Consider the following 22,500-nt stretch of genomic DNA (forward strand, 5'->3'; position numbering starts at 1 on the left):
CTGTATGACAAGGGCTTTATTTACCGGTTTGGCATCATTTTGTTTGGGTATGTAAAATCGGACCGACAACATAAATATTGTGAAAGAAAGTTTATTTGTTGTACTGTTGCAAATTGTTAACAAAATTGCATAATTTATTTGTAATTTAAGGTTTTTCTGGACTTTATTTTACGCAAAAAATCATACAAACCCGCATACGTTATCCATTGCAATACAATATTTTAACTTCAACGGTGGCCGCTACTATTATTGCTTACCAAGTGACTAGTACACGTACCAAATCTTGTCAAGCAGCCTGGATGGCTGCGGAAGATAAACACACTATACTTAAAGAAGCTAATTTTTAATAATAAACCATAATTATAAGACAAAATGTTTTTCAATTTAATTGCTAAGAGGACTTCGTCAGCACTTTTTGTTAGGTGTCTAAGTCTTAATAGTTTGTCCTTACCCACAACTTTAAAACATTTTCCACAACAACATCAGCAGCAGAAACGTTTTAAATATACCCAAAATAAAGGTGTTAAAGGTTTGCGCAACCGGAAACATCAATATGAAACCAAGGAGAAGCAGGAAAATAACGAAGAAATGGAACTCCACGATGAATTTCAACAGTCGTTAAATTTGGAAGATAGGTAGGTCGGAAGGAGAGTATATTGAAAGGAAACAATAAAATATTATCAAATCTTCTAGTGAATATGATTTAGTGGCAAATGGTGCCATGAATGTTACCCGCAAATCAACACAACCTCAAAATGTACTCGTCATACAACCCTATGTTAAGTGGGGCCCCAAACGTGCAACCATTACTACACCTGATGACCAGTTGGAAGAAGCTAAAGCTCTTATACACTCCATTAACAATTGGTCAGTGGCTTTAGCTATCAAGGTGCCCTTAGAATCACTGGAACGTAAAGCTCTCTTTGGCAAGGGTAAAATGGAAGAAATTAGAAATTTGGTGCAGGAATTACGTCAGGCTAAAAGTCATAATCAGCAACCGCTTACTTGTATCTTTGTTAGTAAGGGTTCGCTGAGTTTTGCTCAAAAAGCCTTATTAGAAGCGACTTTTCATTTGCCCGTCATGGATCGTTATTCGGTGGTAATACAAATATTACGTTTACACGCTACCAGTGCTGAGGCTCGCTTACAAGTGGCAATGGCCGAAATACCTTATATTTGGTCACAGGCTAAAGAGGCTAATACATCGAAATCAACGAAATTGGGTTATTCATTGACCGACACCCAAAGGGAGATACTGAAGACGAGGGAGAAGAAATTGAAAATGGAATTAGAACGCATAAGAAATCATAGGTAAGTGTTTGTTGACTTTTTGTACATCTTCTAAAACTTTGGGTTGTATTAGGTTGAATAATTTCGGCTTACCTAAGATCTTGTGTAGTCCAACACTTTACAAATAACTTAAATGTTTGTGTAATATGTCTTCATATCTTGGATTACAGCTGGATGGGTATTTGTACTCAGATGACCTGTAGTACTAAAATGTGGATAAACTGTATTAGCACCATATCTTCTTTACCGGACACAGTCTCTGTACTTTTTCGTTTATGATACGGGGGAATGGTTTCTGTTAAAGAATGACAGGTTAATAAACAGATTAACGAAGGGATGGGCATGAAAAAAACACTAAAAAGACTCACGAGTTCATTGTTTTGCTTAAAGAAAGATTTAGGACCATTATTAACATGCTTTAAAACTTAATGACGTCACGCTATGACACTGTAGGGTGTATTTTTCTATTACGAACCAATATAACTACAAAATTATGTATTTATTCTCAGAAAACTTTTACGCAACAAACGCAAACAGCACAATTATCCCATCGTGGCTGTTGTCGGTTATACAAACGCAGGAAAAACATCCATAATCAAGGCACTAACTCAAGAACAAACAATCCAACCGAAAGATCAATTATTTGCCACACTCGATGTGACAGCTCATGCTGGCCGCTTACCTTGTAATCTTGAAGTTATATATATGGATACGGTAGGCTTTATGTCAGATCTACCCACTGGACTAATCGAGTGTTTCGTAGCAACTCTAGAGGATGCCATGTTAGCTGATGTTATACTACATGTACAGGATGTATCACATGCATGCTATGAAGCACAAAAACAGCATGTAGAGACGACTTTGAAAAGTTTAACACAAAATATGTCCTGGGAAACTGAGGATAAAGTTGATTTACCACCCATTATAAGTGTAGGCAATAAAATTGATTTGCTTAATAGCAAAGATGTCAACTCGTTCACGGGTTTAAAGGTTTCAGCTAAAAAACAACAAGGTTTGTCGGAATTAATGGTTGAAATTGAAAATCATATATTAGCCACCACTAATAGACGAAAGTTAACAATACGTGTACCTAATGGTGGCATAGAAATGTCTTGGCTTTATAAAAATGCCGCTGTAGTACATATAAAGGCTGACAGCGTGGATTCACAAAACTTACTAATGGATATTGTTATTAAGGAAAGTGTTTTACAGCAGTTTAAAAAACAATTTTGTCAAAAATAAAGTGATTTTTTTTAAGGATTTGTTTAAGAGTATGTTATATATATTTTTTTTAAATATTTTCGTTTTTTTTTTTATATACTGTTTTTAATAAAAACTATTTTTTTATAAATTAGCTAAAAAGTAAAGATTAATATATTTTGTTTAAATTGAAGAGCTTAAAGCTAAAGAACATTGGCATGACTTAAAATATGAAAAATTGTGTTGTTTTTTTTTATTGGTTTCGAAATTGCATCTTGGTTTTGTTGTTTATAAAAATAAATGCTTTTAGTTGATGAGAACAAAAAGTGTTGGGGAATGTTTGGAAATATGTATAAGGAAATTTTAGTTTCAAGTTTAATTAATGGAAAGGATGAAAATATTTAATTAAATCTACACTGGGATTAGTTTAAACAAAATTAGATTCGTTTGTGATTATTGAAACTTTGAAAACGTTTATAATACGTTTTTATTTAATTTTTTGTGTACAAATTTTGTCTGTTAAAGAAATTTTCTATAAAAGTGTTGACTCTTAAGGAAATTTTCTTTAAAATATTGTTTCTAAAGGAAATTTTTCTATAAAACTTTTGTTTCGTAAGGAAATTTGAACGGAAATTTCTGTTTTTTTTTTTTTTTTTTCAAATTCGAAATGTTAAATGTTATGAAAACCTTTTAAAAACTAAGTAGATCCATTATTAAAGGGGAATGCTATGCGTAAAAAATACACCCAGATTTAAAATGTATAAACACTATCTTATAAAATCTAAACACTAATATTATGGCAAAAATAATGCTTAAAACAATAAACCAAAAAAATATAAAAAAATTAAAAACTAAATAAATTAACAGATAAACAATTAAATTAAATAGCAAGCAAAAAAAAAAAACTTGTATTAGCTAATTATAAATTTAAATATTTTAAAACTAATTGTATAATGGGCATAACCACAACAATGACTATTAAAGTTCCTAGAATACGTGTGTATGTGAACACTAAATGTATTTTCTTTTTAACATTATGTTTAAAATTATTTGGAATTGTTTGCTTCTCTTGCTCTTGCTCCAGCCCCTGCTCCACCTCCTCCTCCTCCTCCGACTTTAAATGTAGTTATAACTTTGATGTTATAGTATTACAATAATAGTATTGTTTGAAGGGCATTAAATTACAATATCCCAATAAAAGCCTCTCTAAATCGTCAAGTTTGTCTGAAGTTTTTCTTAAATTACCGGTTTCACGATTACGCTGTAAATAGGTTCCTTGCACTAATGCATGTATTGCTATATTCAAATTATCTAATGCCAAACAATAGGGATGGACGTGTAGTAATTGACTAGTTTTGGTTGTATTTAAAATTTTTTCGATGCGTTGTTGCATTATTTTTAAAATCTTTTTAATCGGTATTTCTTCTAGGCTGTCGGCGGCGGGTAACTGTTTATGGAATGAAAAAAAGGAAATTCTCTTTAAAAGCACATTTTCTATAATAAATCTATCTCTTAATTTCTATAAAATTTCAACTTTTAAAGGATGTTTTTGTGAAAATTTTGCCTTTTAACACATTTTCTATAAAAATTTTGTCTCTAAAGGATATTTTCTTTAAACTTTTTTCTCTGCTAAAGTTTGTTTTACTCAATTTTCTCCCTAAATATTCTATAAAATATAAACTGTTGTTGCAACCATTGAAAAATAACTTACTATTTCATTGAGAGTGACTGCTAATTGATAGTAAACACATAGGAAAGGTGCTATGGCTGATAGTATACTATGGCTAAGTTTATTATGATTCACTGAGATTCTGCCGTTTGTAATATGTAAAACACCATGATTTTCCAAGTATTTTAAGTTACGTTTAAATTCCTGTAAAAGTAAATAGAATTAAAAAGATTTCGAACATAATACAAAAAACACAACAAACCTCCTTTTCCCGATTTGATTCTATAATAAATTCATGTTTGAAAATATTATCTAATTCTTCTACACGTTGACATAGTTTAGCAATTGATGCCTCATTTGTTAAAGAAACATTTGAAGCTTGTTCCTTTTCCAATTGCAGTGCCGCTATAATTACATAGCCAGGACGAGCTAACCAAAATAGACAAGGATTTATATAGAGTTGTAATGTTAAGCTGGGTACAGCCACTGCCATTGTTCGGGGTGATAAACTGTGGGCTTTTAAAAGTTTCAAATCAATTTCCTGGGCTAATTGACTTGCGGGAACCTGTGTAACCTCGAGGCGAGCCTGTTTGAAATGCAAGATATTTGAATGAATCTCAACTGTTTCCATTATTTCGGGTTTAATGCAATTAACATCAGTGGCCACATGGGCACCCAATTCTTCAAACATTTCTTTGAGCAATACTATTCCACGTGAAAGTTCATCTAGATTAACCGAGATGTTATTGTAATATTGACTGGTATAAAATAAACAAACTAAATTAAAGGTTGTTATAACAATGCGTCTTTGTTGCTGATAAATAATCTATTAAAACCGGGAAAAGAGAAAATTACATAAATAATTTCATAACTGTTATAATAAGTTTCCTCTTACCTCTGTTGCCAAACTCTTGACTAGATCAATTTCTTTCTTATTTAACTTTTGCAAATGAGCACCAATCACTGCCCTTTTCATGCGATCCGCACCGCAAGCTTCCCCCATAAAATCTCTTACCGAAATGGGTTCTCCAAAATCCAAATACATTTTACCAAAACGTTCATCAATAATTTTTAAAGCCTTAAAGAAACCCTTAGTTGATTCCTTGGGTTTGGGCACGCCCAACAATTCATAGACAAATAGCTGTTCCTCTAGTACCCGCTCATAGGATACGCTTACAGGTACTATAGTAATATCTGACACTTCACCGGTAAAATATGGCAAAAGAGCCATAGATAATAAGCCGATCTTTGGTACTAAAGCTTTAAAATTACGACTACGTGTTCCTTCAATGAAGAACTCAACACCAATGTGATAAGCTGCCACCAGGGCATACATATATTCACGAAAGACATCCCAATAAAGTTCATCGTTGGAAAATGAACGTCGCATAAAAAAAGCACCAGTTTTGCGCAACATAGTGCCCATGGCAAACATTGAGTGGAAATCTTTAATAAAAGTTAAACATTAGAAAAAAAAACAACTATTTTAGTAAAAACAACTAAAACTCACCCATTCCCGCTGCAATGCCTGGTATTTCGATGTCATAATGAAAACATATATAGGACATTAATATAAAATCCATATAACTTCGATGACTGGGTAAATATAAAACCGGATTCTTTCCCAAGCCCTCCTTCACCTTATCCATACTGGCCTTATTAACATAAATACCCTTGCAGATACGTTTACCAATCGCCGTTATGGCTATGCCACACCAACGTATTATCGCCATATTACGATCCAAGCCAATTTCATTTAAAATATCATGAACTTGTTGTCGTATATCTTTGGTTGTTGTATTTTGTTTTTGTGCATAATAATCTATAAGTTGTTGGATTTTTTCACTCTTCAATACATGATTTTTGAGCTGTGAAGGATTTAGATATTTTTCAAGTTTACAGGCAACCAATGGATTATATTCTTTTGTCATATTTGGCTCATTGCCAGGAGCCAAAATATTTTCAAAATCATTTATATAATTATTTTTTATTGTGGCCATTTTTATTAAACCTTTTTAATTAATCGGTAGTTGATTAAAGCTGCAATAAAAGAAAATAATTGTTTAGTTATTAGTTAAATACCCGACTTTTCATAAATTATATACAAACAATCTAGCATAGAGTTTAATTACTGTATTCTACATACATTGTATGTAGTCTTTATTGTTTGTACTGATAAGCTTAAGTGCATTATCAGACCACTTAGTTAGGAAAACTAATTAAGTTCAAAATCATTGTTTGGGATATGGTTACGTTGATTAGCTGTGACAAATGTGTTAAATTATGATACGATTATTATTCATTCGATCATAAAAGAATAAAAAGAAATCCGTTAATTACTTTACTAAAAATAGAGTGAGTGAGTGAATGAGTATGTAAGTATTTGGTTTATTTATTTATCTAAATGTAATGCTTGTAATACCCTATATTATAGGGCCTCTAACATTTTGATATTGCATAAAAGGGCTTTCAATATAAACAGCAACATAACTATACATTTCTGCAATACTTTCATTATGCTTAATTTTTTGTCAATATTAAAATAAAAATGTCACTATTAACCCGAGAATCTTAAGTAACAACTATAGATTAAGGAAATTTTAAATTAAAATAAGTCTAGTACTGAATAAATTTTGATTCACCCAAACAGAATTGTTTATTTTTTTATGCCAAGTCGTCTAATGTTTACGTGGAATATTTAAGAACCCTCTTTATTGTAATAGTTAATTAATTCGTTAAAAAGACAAAACAAACTAGGTATGTATAAATAAAATATATAATAAAATAATTGAAATTATAGGTAACAAACAAAAGCAAAATTTTAAATATTGTTATTTAAACACATAGTACCCACTATTTGTTGTAGGTATGTAAATGAGAAGAAAGGTAAATAACAACAAATGTATAAATATATACAAACATACATACTATATATATTTTTTATCAAATCAATAGAATAAATATACATACAAATAACTAAAATCACACCACTATATAGTACGCTCGTTTATTTCAAGAATGTTGTAAGTAGAAAAAACAGTTTTAAGAAAAACGGAAAGTTTATAACAAACGGTATTACAAAATAGTCTACAGTGGGCATATCACAGAAATAATTGGATTTGTATATTTTTAAAACTTTTAATACTCCCATTACAAACAATATTTTGCTTTCTCACTCCTCTAAATCGAAATTTTGAGTTACAACACTTTTAAAGTAAACACTTCTAAAGTAAACACAAAATTTATTCATTGTAAGATTATTTACATATTTAGCAAATAAAAACGAGATTTTTGTTCAAATAATAAAAAAAAAAAAAAACAATTAAGTCATCATAACAAATTAATAATAGGTGAATAGGGGTAGTATTTTTGATTAATTAAATGTATAACGGCCATGTTCTTTTTTAAATTAAACAACAAACACTCATAATAAAAACATTACAATTTGTTTTAAAAATATGTTAATTTCTCATTCGTGCCAATAAATGAATAGTTAATTTGTTACTTAATTTCAAGAAAAAGAAAAAAAAAATGTTATTCATAAGGTATAGAGTTAAAAATACACGACTTTCTTTTTCTTTTTTTGTTCATATTGCAAATTGATTTTTCTCACCGGCAGCAAAATTACACAAGTTTTTTGTTATTTTATTTTTAATAATTATAACTGTTATGTTTATACTTTTAAGTAGCCAGTATTTAATTTGTTTAATTGGTATTTGTTAATCTGATAGACTTTATTTTATTTATTTTTAGTAATTCTGCATGTATATTTTACTATTTTTGCAAATGTTTCACTTTTTTTACTACCGCACACACCACGAAACTACTGCACATGATGATAAACAAGAAAAAACAGAAAAATTACTTGAAATTGTTTTAGGAAAGTGTTGTCTACTAGCAGATATCTTTTTAGTATCTATGAGTTACAAAGTAAAAATAAAATAATAGATAAATTTGTGTGAATGTTTAAAAAGTTATTTATGACTTAAAAACTTCGTTTAAAATATTTATCTTTGTTTTAAAATACGTTGTCTTTTTATAATTTACCTTAAATGCGTTTTTTGTTGTAACAACAATTTTTTTATGAGTTTAATTAATTAAGAGAGTTAAGTGTTTGCTCTCTTTACAACAACTGCAATGCATTTGTATATTAAAAAACATCTGGCATCATTTCTAAATTCTAATAGATGTCAAATTTTTATTGTTTTTGTTTTACCTTACAAAAAGTTGTTTTATTGACAGATTTGTTAAATGCATTACATTACTTAAATAAACATTGATTTAAATTTGTTTATTATGGCGAAACAAAAGAAAATATATAAATTAAAATACTATTAACAATATAGTTTAAATTTCAATCATCTTTATAACAACAAATTTGAATGAATACGCTGTAAAGAGTCCTCTATTAGAGAAAATAAAAGTAAAACAAACTGAAAATTTGCTTCAAATTTATAATCAGTGTCAACAAAAAGTGCTTTTTTATCAGAAAGCAGATAATATAAACCCATAAAAAATGTCCTAACATCATATAAATACACTAAATTTATTGCTTACTTTGTATTCATTGTATCTTTAAATATGGGTATATTTTTAACTTTTTTATATCGAACAGGTATCCTAATATCACCTTAATTAAATACACAGTGTTGATTTTTTTCGGTCTTAACAAAAATCTAATTTGATGTCTCATCACCGGCCTCTCTTTTTTGTTTAAGTTTATTTGTTATTTTGTTAAGCAATTAATACATGTAAGCGTTGAAAGAAGAAGTACAAAGTTCCGTCCGGTTGGCTAACAGACAAACAAATCAAAGAAACAGCAAATAAGTAAACCAAAGCTACAATTAACTTATGCAAGATCAGCTTTAGTAACCAGTTTTAAAGTGACGTTGACAAGAAATGGTGGAAAAACACGTTAGTGTCCATAGAAAGAAAAAAATGTCCAGAAAGTGTAATAAATTTTTGGAGTCTTTATTGGTTTTGCTGCATGTCGTATTAGATTATATTTTGGAATTTGTTTTGGGTTGGTATTGGGGTCCTAAGCGTAGATGTAGTGCGCCAGAAGATAAAAAACAAGATGACATAGTTTCAAAAAGTGCAGTGGAGCTGGCTTTGTTGATTAAACAACGTAAATTAAAAGCATATGAAGTGGTTAAAGCCTATTGTGATCGTATTAAGTCGGTTAATCCAGAAATAAATGCTGTTGTTGATGGTCCGTTTGCCGAAGCTTTGGAAGAGGCTAAGGAAGTTGATCGCCAACTTGATAGTGGTGAATTAACTGAGGAAGCGTTAAAAACCAAACCATTTTTGGGTGTACCCTTTACAACCAAAGACAGTACAGCTGTGGCCGGCAAATTGCACACATTGGGCTTGATAGCTCGTAAAAATGAAAGAGCCACCGAAGATGCGGAATGTGTACGCTTGATGAAGGAAAGTGGTGCCATTTTTATAGCCACCAGCAATGTGCCTGAAGTTAACAAATGGATAGAGTCCCGTAATATGTTAATAGGACAAACTAATAATCCTTACGACTTAAGACGTTCTGTGGGTGGTTCTTCCGGTGGAGAGGCCGCTTTAATTACTGCCGCTTGTACTGGTTTTGGTTTGGGTACGGATATAGGTGGCTCTATACGTATACCAGCATTTAATTGCGGTATTTTTGGCCACAAACCCTCACCCAATGTTGTCAATATGCGCGGCTGTACCTTTCGCACGGGAAAAGAAGAAAATACTATGGTAGCTGCCGGTCCCATGAGCCGTTATGCCTCAGATTTAATGCCTTTATTAAAAGTTTTAGCCGGTCCTAAAATGTGCGAAACTTTGAAACTTTCTCAAAGTGTTGATTTGAAAAAGTTGCGCTATTTTTATATCCCTTCGAACAATATGAAGCAATGTAATCCGGTTAATCGTGAGACACAAATGCGCATGTACCAAATACGCCGACATTTTCAAAATCTAACTGGTCAAGAAGTTAAACTGGCTGAATTACCCAAATTAGAATTGACCGGTAAAATGTGGCGTTACTGGATGACTCAAGAGCCGGCTGACTTTAATAAGCTTTTAGGCAATGGTCTTGATCTCAATCCATTTATAGAGCTTTTTAAGAAACTTATAGGCCAGAGTGATTTTACTATGGCAGCCATTTACTCCCTTATCGATTCGTTGTTGCCCAAAGAAAAAGAGCGTTTAATACGTGAGGCTACTACACAATGCAAAGAAGCTTTGCAGGAATTATTAGGTGACGATGGTGTCTTATTTTTCCATAGTTCTCCACGCACTGCTCCCTTCCACTACTATCCCCTGGTGAAAATTATGGATTTCAGTTATTTTTCCATATTTAATGTTCTACAAGTACCGGTAACACAAGTACCCTTGGGTTTAGATGTCAATGGTCTGCCTCTAGGTGTGCAAGTAGTGGCCAATAATATGAACGATCGTTTGTGCTTGGCTGTGGCTGAGGAATTAGAGCGTGGATTTGGTGGTTGGGTACCACCCTATGCTGCAAAATAAAGTTAAATATTTAATTTTTGTTCGATCTACTAATAATTTTTAAGACTACATAATGATTTTCGAGACTTAGTTGAAATTTTCATTCCGTTAGTTTGGTTAAAGGTATTCAAAAACGATTAATAAATATATTTATATATTTTTATATTATTGATTATATAAAATTTGTGTGTGTTTTCATTTATTAAAAAATTGCTGAACGAAGCTTGCTTTACCTACGTTTTGCCTATAAGTATTTCTGTCTTAATGGCGATATACATATGTATGTATGTATGTACTAAAGTTTTAGCTTTAGCGGTTTAGGCGTAATGGACAAAAATTCCAACACCATCTACCGAACAAATATATATTCCTTAGTGTATCGATTACGAACAGATAGATAGCTAAATAGACATTGCAAAAAAATTGGTGTTTGGTCATTTTTAAAATTTTTTGACTTTGAAATAGATTTTCACAATTTTTAGTATCTCGACAACCCTTAAAGCAGCTGTTTATATAAAAACAACAATAAACACATTTCATGAGGCAGATGTTTACAACAAATAAATTGCAAGTGTTTTCTTATTTAATAAAATTTAAAGAAAAATTTTGTTAAATTAAAATAAATTATGTTTTATAAACATTAACAAAATGTTCCGCCAACAACCCAATCAATTACAATGCCTAGTGCGTCAAATGGTAGCTAATTTACCAAGATATTATGCCAAAAAATCAACAAACAATAAAACCACCAATAAAGATGATGAAGTGGTATTTACGCCCGAACTGGGAGCTAGTTTTTTTGCTAAAAATATAGGTAAAGTATAAATAAGAAACTTCCTACTGAAAACATAAATTTTAAAGAAAATTACCTCTATAATATATAAGGTTCCACCTATTGGAAATGGCATGCCATACTGAGTAAACATCCCGAATTGAAAACACTTAAATCCAAAGATGTTGTCAACACCATAAATGCTTTGCGTAAGTTTAACTTTTCGACAGAGGATATTCTAACGAAACCCATGATTCTCTATACAAATGAAATGACTTTGGAGAATCGTTATAGTGTTTTTAAAGAATGTGGCTTTGAAACGATCACCATATCATTGTTATCGAAATATGTGGCAGCCATGAATAGAAGTGTGGCCACTTTAAAGTCTTTGGGGCATATACCCTATAAGGTCAATGTTATCGAACAGTTGCGTCAGACCTTTGAAGACATTGACGTGGAACTGCATACGAATTATTCCTACAATGAAAGTTTAGAATTGAAAATCTTACGACAGCGTATACTCAATAATTATTTGCAACAGCGCTTGCATATGTCCATGGAAGAGGTCGAGAAAATCTGGCGGGTTTATACACGTTTGAAACATAAAAGTTTCTATTCCGTACAGAAAATGGTTAAAGTTCTTTTGGATGAATTGAAATTTCCCCGAGATCGTATTGCTAAAAATGCTTTCATATTATATGGTGATGCGGATAATGTGCGTAGAATTATTAAGGAAATACCCACGATCGATGGTCAAGATATTAGGGAGATATTATTTAAAAGACCTAAAATAATGATGTCATCCTGTGATGCCTTAATGGCTACACTGCAGCATGTTAAGGATTTTGGTATAGGCGAAGAGGCTATACTGCGCTGTTTGGAGGTATTGACTTTGGGACCGGATACCGTGTTGGAACGTCTAAAGGATTTAAATGAAGTGGAAGAATTTCAGGTTTTAAATACGAATCCAAGAATATTAAGATTGGTGCATTATCAAAATAAGGCTAGATTGCGCTTGGATTATTTGAATCAATTGAAAGTAAGATGTGCCTCATTGCATATATTGTCGTGTGGTTCAGAAGCATTTGCCAAGTAAGTATAGTTTAACTTATATTTCTCTCTTAGTAAAGATCTGTGTACGTATGTAAAGCAAATTATGAAATACAATTGGAAATGGTTTAATAAAAATTTAATTTTTAAATTCCACCTTTCTTTTTAGATTTGCTCGCGATGGCTCCGATCGCACTAAGGGTCGCGATATTGTAGTATATTTAGCCAATATAATGGAGAAGTCGGAACAGGATGTACGTAATTTATTGTCTCGACATCCTAACTGGTGTCACATACCCGCCTTACAAGTTAAACAATGTTATGAGTTCCTATTAAGCAAGAAATTTACCATAACCGATATTTATAACAATATCCACCTTCTATTATACCCAACGTAAGTTAAATTGTTACATATTTACTTAAACCTATTTAACAGTTTCTTTTATATTCCAGCAAACGTATAGATGAAAAATTAATACAATTGCAAACACCAGAATTCTTGCAGGATCTACAAATACATCGCAGCTTCAAACAACTTAGTAATAATGAAGTACTCACTTTGGTTTTATATTTAATTGAAAGTGAATTTCATTTTACCGGTGATGGTATTTGGACCGAACAACATACACAGCATGTAGAGAACTTTAATAATTTATTACCCGATTTTCCTGAGAGTTTAAATAAAATCTATAAATATGGTGTTAAACCGGCAGCGACGACTGCAACAACTGCTTTAGGAGGCGCCACAAACAAAGAATATGTCGTGAATCATTAATTTGTTATTGAAAATTTGATTTTTTCAATTAGTTTCATAGGTTTGTTTATTATTTAATTTGAATTAAAATCAAAATAGAAGTCAAAAATTGTTTTATTTCTTAATAGTATACAGTAGGCTCTTCGGGTGCTTCGGGTTTCTGATGTTGTATGGTAATAGCCGAGTGTTTAATAGAACAATTCTTTAGTTTATCTAAAATCTCTTTGTAAGCCGGTGATATAGGCTTTTGCACCACTTCGCGATAGGTATATTCCTTATCCTCACTTAGCTGGTAATTTAAAGGAAACTTGTTAAAGAATTTTTAACATTTTTAATACAGTGCCATACTTACATTCAAACTATACGACATATCCGAGTCAAAACCCCTTAAATCTCCACACACCACAAATGGTATCAATTCTTTGTTTACTTTTGATTCGGTGGCATTTTGTATAACCTGTACATCATCGACCATGGGATTTATCATTTGCGGTATATAACCGTCAGGACAGCGATAATTTTGACATACCACAAATGCTTCAATGCTGGAATTTCTTGAACTAGCCGGCTTAGCTATCGATACCTTTTCGAAAAAGATTCTCAATTGTGAGTACAGTAAGCTGGTATCTTTGCCTCTAAAGATTTTCGCCACAAAATTACCGCCCGTCATTAGGACATGTGTTGTTATACTAAGAGCGGCCAACAACAGTTGACTCTGAATGTATTCATCGATGTCATGTAGGCCCGTAACATCGGGAGCACCATCACATATTACTAATTGGGCCTTCTGATCTTCACCACCGAAGTGTTCGATTATCGATTGGGCCGTACTAAGTTTAGTAATGTCACCCTGTAGTTGTATGACACCATTTAGAGGCGCCATAGCTTGTAGATCTACGGCTATGATTTTGACCTCTTCATTGTTATTGCGATTTTCGTACAGACGTTTCGATAACACCTGTGACCAACTACCGGGTGCAGCACACAAATCGACGGCACGAGTAACTCCTGGAAATGGAATGTAAATTGTTAAAAAAAAATTAATAAATCGTTGAGCACTGGAGCTCAGAATGTTGATCTCTGGTAGTGAATTATGAACGATAAAGAGCTTTTATGAGGTTCTTTTAATCAACAATAGGATGTATTCGAAATATCACAAAATTACCGACATGTTCGATTGCAGAATTAACATCTTGACCGAATCAAGAAACAATTTAGAATCGATTGATATACTTTAAGGTAGTTGTAGAACTATTATTTTCAATTATTAGCAAGATTGCAACGAAGTAGGGAATAAAAAAATCAATGTTTATTTTTTGGGTTGGACTTACCTTTCAAAATGTGAAATTTCTCATCAATTTGTAGTAATTTAAAAGCGCTACGAGCACGCCAGCCTTCTTCCTTTGCTAAACGATAATATATATCACGTTTATCTTTGGAAGTTTTACCCATTTTTTTTTTGAAAATTTTGTTTATAAAAAAGCCAAATTAATAAATTTATTTACTTTTCACACAACACATGCAAATATTTTCTTCACTTTATTTACATTTACTCTCACTTAACACATCCCACACGACAGCTTACTTGTAAAGAGTTGCCAGATTTTACATAAAATTAAAATGTATTTTTTGCTGGAAATTAATTAAAAATTTTAATTTGGGCCAAATAACTTCTGTTCTATGTTTACATTACAATAATAAGGTATTTATACAATATAACTATATATTTTTCATTGTTATTACAAATATTGTTTCATTTACAAATTATTTCAAACCTTGGTCACCCTAACTTAAAAAAATAAACAATATTTGACATTTCATTTCAAAAACAAAACAACTAGAAGAAGCACAACACGTGTATATATCAACGTTGGCTGGCATATTTTTTATTTTTCTCTAAAAAAATTAAAATATTTAATAATATAAAATGTCTTTGTTAAGAATCAGGTAAATTATTAATTTAACAATATATTCCCATTATGTTAAACATTAAAACAACTTTTATAACTTACAGAAAACCCAAAACCCGCAAGGGTAAAAAAGTATTAATGGCCAGAGAGCCTCAACTAATAGAGGGCCCACGCTCCATGTTATTTCTAGATGGTCGTAAATGCGGTGGCGAGGTAAAAGCTTGCATGAAGGATTTACAACAATTGAAGAAACCTTTGATTAAAGTTTTAAATAGAAACAATGATATCACACCCTTTGATGATCCCTCTTCCTTGGAATTGTAAGTAACAATATCCTTTAAAAAAACCTTAGGAATGTGAAAAATGTTTCTTTATATTTTAGTTTAACACAAAAGAATGACTGCGCAATGTTTGCTTTTGGCTCCACCTCGAAAAAAAGGCCGAATAACTTAATATTAGGACGTATTTTTGAAAATGAAATCCTGGATATGGTGGAATTAGGCATTAAACATTATCAAGCCATGTCCGAGTTTAAAACCGACAAGATTGGTACTTGTGTAAAACCTTGTTTAGTGTTTAACGGTCCCAAATGGTCGCAGACTGAAGAATTAAGACGTTTAAGAAATCTATTGATTGACACTTTTCAAAAAGATAAAGTAGAAGCTATACGCCTGCAGGGCATCGAACATGTCATGAGTTTTACTTGCAACGAAGACATGACAATTTTAATGAGATCCTATAAAATACAATTGAAGAAATCTGGTCAAAAAACACCACGTATCGAATTAATTGAAATTGGTCCCTCGGCAGATTTTTCCATTAGACGTACTAAGATCGCCTCGGAAGATTTGTATAAACAGGCGCGTAAACAGCCGAAAGAACTTAAAGTTACCAAAAAGAAGAACATCACTCACGATAATTTGGGTAATACACATGGTCGTGTACATATGGGTAATCAAAATCTGGGTAAGATACAGACAAGACGTGTTAAGGGTCTAAAAAAATCATCAGAAGAAAAGAAAGCGGATCGTCAAAAAAAAAAGGAAATGCTTAAGGCCGCTGCCAAGGAAATGTTAACAAATAATGAATAGTTTTTTTTACACTTTTAGTACTATGTACAAGATTTTATATGAATAAGTTAATAACAAATAAAATACACATTTTACTTTAAAGAAATTGTTGGATGTGTTGAAAATATATTTAAGAATGAAAACTAAAATGTATGTAATACAAACTAATGTATGGCCTCCACAATATTGCGTATACGCCGTGAACGCGATTCCATTAAAGCTTCTTCGAGGGAATGTATCATATAGTTTAAGGTATTCAAATCGGTTTGCACCAGTAAATCTTTGCGATTTCGTTTTTCATCTTCATGCACTGGTGTTGGAGCATCTTCTACATCCTCCAATAAATCGCGATTTTCATTCTTGGGTTCGGTGTGTAAATATAATTTCATCGTTACAAATACTTGTGATTGCTTCATAACGGCTCGTGAGGCTAATCTAACTTCCAGACGCCATTCTATATTGACCAGACGATAAGCTCGTATATTGGCAGTTTTAATAGAACCTTCAATAAAATTACGTTTACTAGTCATGAATTGTGTTAAAATATCTACAGTATCCTCTTGAAAGCCTGCTAATGTTAAAGGCTTTCTTAACTCGCTTTCATCCGCTTTTGCTTTAGTAGCTTCTATTAGCAGTGAAATTAAAGCTTCTACAGCTAACTGGACTTCTGCTCGTTCAAAATGTTTATCATATTTATTAGCTATGGCTTGATATATTTCCTGTTGTTGTTCCGGGCCATGGGCTAAATAATCAAATGCTACTTTACACAATGTAATCACATCAGACGTTTCACATTTTGTTAGCGGTTGCAAGTGGGACTTTTGCAAATTTTTAATGGCGAAAGGCATTTTTACCAAAAAAAAACAGTAAATAAATAGAAAAGTAATCACTGTAAACAAAACTTTGGAATAATAATACTGTCCAGGTAGTATTTATTTAGATGGGATTGGTAGTACTGCTGATTATTGTTTACTATTCCACCAACTGTCAAACACCAGAATTTTCCGCTGTCAGAGTCTGTATAAAAAACATTTGTTTAATGTTGTCACCTAATAAAATTCGACGTAGTATTGTCAAATCAAGCGAAACTATTGTATAGCCAGATGTCTCAAATGTTAAATAAAATGAAAATGGGAATCATATTGGAGGAATTTAAGGAACCACATTAACAACTCTAAACGGCTCCAATTTTTAATATTTTTCAATGGATAGTACTTTTAACAAAGAAAAAGTTTTTTTTTTGTACTCTGGCCTATATAAAAAGTTTAAATTAATATGAAAATCACAGCTGTTTAAGAGTCGATAAGTTATGCCTTTTAATATTTTATGGTCCTTCTTTGTTATTCAAAATAATATGTAATCTCCGTAACAAAAAATCCATCAAATATGGCAACTCGAATATCTATTGAAAGAACAAATCGTAGTAAATTGTTTTTGCAAAAGTTAAACAAAAATAATTAATAAATACTAAACTAATATAACTAACAAATTCTAACAATATGGAACTCGATAGTCCAGATGTGGAGAAAGAATTTCCGGGCTTATATGCCTCTGAAGGGGTTGAAGGTGGAAAATCTAAGAAAAACAAAGATGAAAGTGATTGTAAGTAAATACACAAAAAAAGGGAAAGAAATCTAAAAATATAAAACTTACATTATTATAAATAAAAAATTGCAGATAGTGAAGGTGATCATGATAAAGTTAGCAAGAAAGATTTATTGATTGGTCGCCGCAAGGATAAAAAGGACAAAAGTAAAGATAGAGGTTATGCGGCTTTAGAAGGGGAGAGTTCTCCAGAAGAGGAACTTGATGCCAAGTACACATAATGAATAATTTAAAACATATTCTATTTCAATACACTTTATTTCAGAAGTCCTTCCAAATCGAAAAAATCCAAAGCATTTAAATTTACCTCTTCTAAATCGAAGGATAAACGTGAAAAATCTCGTGACAAAGAAAAACTCGACAAGGATCAAAAGGATGAGGAAAAAATAAAGGAGAAAGGAGACAAAAGCGACAAGGATAAACATGGTGAGAAGGAAAAGGACAAAGAAAAAGACAAGGATAAGGAGCACAAGAAAAAAGATAAAGATAAGAAAGATAAAGATAAAAAGGATAAGTCCAAGGATAAAGACAAAGAAAAAGATCGCAAAGATAAGAAGGATAAAGCTAAACAACAGACCAGCATAAGTTCGGAAGAAGTACTTGAGTTAGGTTCGCCTGTATTTGGTGTTTCAGTTAGTTTGGCTACCGAACGCAGTCGTTGTCATGATGGCATTGAATTGCCTTTAGTAGTACGCGATTGCATAGATTATTTGCAGGAATATGGTCTGAAAAGTGAACAAATCTATCGTGTGGAACCAATGAAGACCAGACTTTTGCACTTTAAACGTCTGTATAACAGTCGAGAACGTCAGCCAGAAACTGATGTCTTAGATATACCCACAGCTTGTGGTTTATTAAAGTTATTCATAAAGTAAGTACTAGAGGATTAAAACTGAAAGTGTTGTTTTTTTTAATCTATTTTTGTTTGGCAGAGAATTACCCGAACCCATCTTAACCACTGACTTAATCGCTCGTTTTGAGGAAGTAGCTTCTCATCCGCAAGTCACTAAACAACAAGAAGAACTCGAACAACTTTTAGAACAATTGCCTAGTTGCAATAAAGTTTTACTCTCTTGGATACTTATTCACTTTGATTCGGTCATACAACAGGAGAAGAGCAACAAAATGAATGCTCAATCGTTGGCCATGCTACTGAGCCCACCTTTGCAAATGTCTCATCGTTTATTGGTGACATTATTGTGTCATTGTTCAACATTGTTTGCCGATATAAAGCTCGTAAAGTAAGTATAAGATTGTTATCTATATCTATCTATCTATCTATCTATCTATCTATCTATCTATCTATCTATCTATCTATCTATCTATCTATCTATCTATCTATCTATCTATCTTTAATATTACAAATCAACAATTTATACTTGTAATATCTTACCTCTCTGATAATGTTATATTTAAGTAAATATAAACTTTGAAAAATGTGTATCTTAAAAAAGATAAAACCACATCTACTGATAACAAGATGCTCAGATGAAATGAATGATGTTTATAGTAAAACATTCAGTAAATATATTAAAGTAAAAATGTCAAGATCAGAAAGTAAAAAACAACGTTTCGCTGGAATCGTTAATTTTATAATAAAGTAAAATTTTATTGCTATTAATCAAACTTTCCATAAACAAATATCGCATTCTTTATTACAGATATGTACCGCCCTTAACATCCTCAAGTCCGAAATTACCCGATACTCCCGAAGAAATCCAAAAAGAGTTGCGCAAGCAAGATAGTTTACTTAACCAAATACACTCGGAAATGAATGCTGGTTTTGTATCAAAAAAACGAGAAGAACAATTGTGGGAAGTGCAAAGAATTATAACACAACTTAAAAGAAAATTGAAAACTTTTGAAAAGAAACAAGAAAAATCTATAGAGGAACTTGAAGCAAGTACTACAAGTTTAAGCACAGATGTTACGGATTCAGCAACGAAAATTGGTAAAAATTTAGGGGCAGAAGATGAAACAAACGCTGTTACAAAAGTTGCAGCAGAACAAAACGAACAAAATTCTGCCAATGATTTAAGATATAACGCACAAGATTTTGTTAACGAACCAAAAGATGATGCCATTACCATTAATAACAACACAAACATTTCGCCCTCTTTCACCACCAACATACAAGAAACAGATGGTTTATATTTGGATGAAGACACTGGTTTGTTAATGGTGGCTCAAACTCATCCCGATTATGCCACTTTATTGCGTTTACAATTGGAAAATCAAGAACTATTAGCCTGGAAAACACAATTACAAACACGCATAAGTTCAGAACGTGCCGAAATATTACGCTTAAAACAATTGCAACAACAAATGGCCAACAAATTAGCACATCAAAATGGTGGTACTAATAATACTCAAAATGCCCCTCCTCCACCAGAAGGAGATTATGAACGTATTGTAGAACATTTCATACGAGAAAATGCTCTACTCGAACATAAGCGACAAATGTTGGCTAAAGAGATTTTCGAAGAAAATAAACAGTGTATAGCTTATCAAGTGGAATTGGCCATGCAGAAATTTTAAAAACACAAATTTTTAAATTATTTTATATGTATTAATTTTTCCAAAAAGAAATGCAGCTTTTAGCGCATTTAGTTGCTAACCAAAATTTATAAATACTCTTCCTCTCTCTCTCTTATATATTAAATTGTTATTTTTTCACTTTATTTTAATTAAAACAAAAAAAGTATTAATCATATTTATCTGTTTACTATATTCGTAATGTGTTATATTAACCGCATTGTTAAATTTTGAGCTCTTAATGAACAAATAAAACATTTATATCATGGCATATTTATTTGTTTTTAACGTTTACTAAAACCTACGAAAGTTAAATTATTCAAAAGTGCTTTCGAAAAGCTTTCAAACGATGTATAACATACCCTTTTCAATTAAACATTGAGAAGTCAAAATATGCTCCTTTTTATCAACATTTCATATAGATATATAGATAGATATATAGATAGATAGATAGATAGATAGATAGATAGATAGATGGATAGATAGATAGACAGACAGACAGACAGACAGACAGACAGACAGACAGACAGACAGACAGACAGACAGACAGACAGACAGACAGATAGATAGATAGATAGGTAGGTAGGTATAATCGGATCGTAAATTTGTTTTATCTGGTAATAAATAATTTAAATTTAATTATGTTTTAGAACATACATGGAATATACAGAACTTTAGTACTTTTTTATATCGAAAAATACCGCAGTACCCTCACGACTCATTCGGTACTTTTTCTAACTTATAAACTTTTGATAAGTAGTCAGTATGTGGTCTAGTATAGTCTAGTATAACCTAAAAAGTACTATTTTTTTATGAGTTAGTTTGGGAGCATTGCACAGAAATCTATAAATTTTATTATTACTGAAGTCCAAGTCCGATAATTTCCGTTTTTTTTCTGTAAAAAAGGAAAAACTACTTAAATCTTTATTTTATCAAATTTTCCAAAAAATGGTCACTTTGCTATTTTTGAGACAAGAAATCGTTTAGTCTGGCAGCTATGTTCATAATAATCAAGGCGCAATCAGATAAGGTGGTGGCAGTTCGGCAACAACAAAATTTTTCATGTAATTTGTTTTTGCATTTGGTACGCACTGATGTCAAAAACAATAAGTGCGGCGAATTCATTTAATGAAAATATTTTGTGAAATTTTTATATTTTATAAAAATTACACATAAAAATACTTAAATTTGTGAAGATAATATACCCTGAGTGGAATAATGTTTGTTCCAAATGAAAAATTCTACTCCGGCAGATTAATTTTACAAAACTTAAGTTTTTGTCCAAAATTATGTAAAATTAATATTTTTGTAAAAAGTTAACATAAAAATGTAAAACTATATGGAAAAAGGTACATACGAATGAAAGAATTTTTGTTGTGAATGGAAAATTCTACACGTTGTAGTCAGCTGCCGCCGGACGGATAAATACCTCATATCAGTTTTGTTATAAAATGCGTTTCGGAACAGAATTTTGTTAGTTAATCACATTATATATACAGTGTAAATATAAAACAATTTATTAATTTTTCTTTTTTTCTTCTCCGGAACAGAATTTTTTTAGTTAATCGTGTAAAGTGTACATATAAAATATAAAACAATATTGTTTAATTTGTTAACATTTAATAGAAAAAATATTATTGTTATATTAAGTTAGTACATGCGTATCAATTATTCATTAATTATATAAGAAAAATATTCGTTTACAAAATGCTTGGTATTTTCAGATTTTTTACATAAATTATTCAAAATACTAACGAAGCTTTTCTCTGTTTTAACGGAAATTTTTAAATATAAAAATGTAAACAATAACAAACTCTAACATCAGTGCGTACCAGTCAAGTGAAGAAAAAAATAAACAGCTGATTGAAAAATACCACCTTATTTGAATTCGCCTTGAATGTATTTTTGCGAAAAAGCTAGAATAATTTTTTTCAGCACACATACGAGTGAGAAAAATTTTCAGTAGAGTGCGTTGCCGCTAGTGTGCTAAATCGGACAGACATTTCTTTTAGAGGAAGGAAAAAAGAGAAGAAATAACAATCAAGATGTTGAAGCAAGTATCCAAACAATTGGCTATCCAATCCATGAGGAGTTTCTCCACCAGCAGACAGGTATTATTATGAATTTTTCTCATATTTCCACGTTGTCGAGTGGGC

General features: G+C 31.5%; 10 protein-coding genes across 12 annotated transcripts in view; 7 read left to right on the plus strand and 3 right to left on the minus strand.

The window, feature by feature from the left end:
- Positions 1-2,728, plus strand: LOC119605287 (putative GTP-binding protein 6). Its single transcript, XM_037958315.1, has 4 exons — positions 1-47; positions 151-635; positions 694-1,311; positions 1,800-2,728. Exons 2-4 carry the CDS (start codon positions 373-375, stop codon positions 2,530-2,532), a joined length of 1,614 nt encoding a protein of 537 aa, XP_037814243.1. The 5' UTR covers positions 1-47; positions 151-372; the 3' UTR covers positions 2,533-2,728.
- Positions 5-373, plus strand: LOC119605299 (transmembrane protein 141; the record flags this gene model as incomplete). Its single annotated transcript, XM_037958327.1, has 2 exons — positions 5-47; positions 151-373. Coding segments are annotated over 2 exons (240 nt in total), but the record flags the coding sequence as incomplete, so codon positions are not given.
- Positions 2,558-8,018, minus strand: LOC119605282 (dihydroxyacetone phosphate acyltransferase). Of its 2 annotated transcripts, none has more exons than XM_037958308.1 (6): positions 7,773-8,018; positions 5,670-6,199; positions 5,055-5,605; positions 4,422-4,985; positions 4,202-4,363; positions 2,558-3,937 (listed from the first exon to the last, which is right to left on the minus strand). In XM_037958308.1, exons 2-6 carry the CDS (start codon positions 6,157-6,159, stop codon positions 3,617-3,619), a joined length of 2,088 nt encoding a protein of 695 aa, XP_037814236.1. In that variant the 5' UTR covers positions 6,160-6,199; positions 7,773-8,018; the 3' UTR covers positions 2,558-3,616. The 2 variants fall into 2 exon arrangements, with proteins under 2 accessions (XP_037814236.1, XP_037814237.1); XM_037958309.1 differs by lacking the exon at positions 7,773-8,018 and adding an exon at positions 6,306-6,464 and having other exon boundaries at positions 2,644-3,937.
- Positions 8,019-8,705: 687 nt separating this feature from the next.
- LOC119605288 (fatty-acid amide hydrolase 2) lies at positions 8,706-10,830 on the plus strand. The gene has a single exon (XM_037958316.1). It carries the CDS (start codon positions 9,059-9,061, stop codon positions 10,667-10,669), a length of 1,611 nt encoding a protein of 536 aa, XP_037814244.1. The 5' UTR covers positions 8,706-9,058; the 3' UTR covers positions 10,670-10,830.
- Positions 10,831-11,162: 332 nt separating this feature from the next.
- LOC119605286 (transcription termination factor 5, mitochondrial) lies at positions 11,163-13,327 on the plus strand. The gene is made up of 4 exons (XM_037958314.1): positions 11,163-11,462; positions 11,534-12,512; positions 12,640-12,864; positions 12,924-13,327. Exons 1-4 carry the CDS (start codon positions 11,297-11,299, stop codon positions 13,243-13,245), a joined length of 1,692 nt encoding a protein of 563 aa, XP_037814242.1. The 5' UTR covers positions 11,163-11,296; the 3' UTR covers positions 13,246-13,327.
- Positions 13,274-14,813, minus strand: LOC119605291 (putative tRNA (cytidine(32)/guanosine(34)-2'-O)-methyltransferase 1). Its single transcript, XM_037958319.1, has 3 exons — positions 14,556-14,813; positions 13,577-14,232; positions 13,274-13,513 (listed from the first exon to the last, which is right to left on the minus strand). The coding sequence occupies exons 1-3, from the start codon at positions 14,674-14,676 to the stop codon at positions 13,346-13,348; spliced, it is 945 nt and encodes a 314-aa protein (XP_037814247.1). The 5' UTR covers positions 14,677-14,813; the 3' UTR covers positions 13,274-13,345.
- A 215-nt stretch (positions 14,814-15,028) lies between these two features.
- LOC119605290 (ribosome production factor 2 homolog) lies at positions 15,029-16,310 on the plus strand. Its single transcript, XM_037958318.1, has 3 exons — positions 15,029-15,171; positions 15,239-15,454; positions 15,517-16,310. Exons 1-3 carry the CDS (start codon positions 15,152-15,154, stop codon positions 16,223-16,225), a joined length of 945 nt encoding a protein of 314 aa, XP_037814246.1. The 5' UTR covers positions 15,029-15,151; the 3' UTR covers positions 16,226-16,310.
- On the minus strand, positions 16,301-17,172 carry LOC119605294. Its single transcript, XM_037958321.1, has one exon. The coding sequence runs from the start codon at positions 17,050-17,052 to the stop codon at positions 16,369-16,371; it is 684 nt and encodes a 227-aa protein (XP_037814249.1). The 5' UTR covers positions 17,053-17,172; the 3' UTR covers positions 16,301-16,368.
- Positions 17,173-17,584: 412 nt separating this feature from the next.
- LOC119605285 (ralA-binding protein 1) lies at positions 17,585-20,615 on the plus strand. Of its 2 annotated transcripts, none has more exons than XM_037958312.1 (5): positions 17,585-17,806; positions 17,882-18,020; positions 18,078-18,680; positions 18,742-19,050; positions 19,471-20,615. In XM_037958312.1, the coding sequence occupies exons 1-5, from the start codon at positions 17,704-17,706 to the stop codon at positions 20,345-20,347; spliced, it is 2,031 nt and encodes a 676-aa protein (XP_037814240.1). In that variant the 5' UTR covers positions 17,585-17,703; the 3' UTR covers positions 20,348-20,615. The 2 variants fall into 2 exon arrangements, with proteins under 2 accessions (XP_037814240.1, XP_037814239.1); XM_037958311.1 differs by having other exon boundaries at positions 17,587-17,806; positions 18,075-18,680.
- Positions 20,616-22,226: 1,611 nt separating this feature from the next.
- LOC119605289 (malate dehydrogenase, mitochondrial) overlaps positions 22,227-22,500 on the plus strand; it is a 5,588-nt gene continuing 5,314 nt past the window's right edge. Inside the window, exon 1 of the mRNA XM_037958317.1 lies at positions 22,227-22,455. Coding sequence (XP_037814245.1) covers positions 22,390-22,455 — 66 coding nt within the window. The 5' untranslated portion in view covers positions 22,227-22,389. The remainder of the gene's footprint in view (positions 22,456-22,500) is intronic.

The sequence above is a fragment of the Lucilia sericata genome, unplaced genomic scaffold, assembly GCF_015586225.1.
Source record: "Lucilia sericata isolate MDLA Ls3-8-SP2 unplaced genomic scaffold, ASM1558622v1 Contig000471F_arrow, whole genome shotgun sequence".
NCBI classification, from domain to species: Eukaryota; Metazoa; Arthropoda; class Insecta; order Diptera; family Calliphoridae; genus Lucilia; species Lucilia sericata.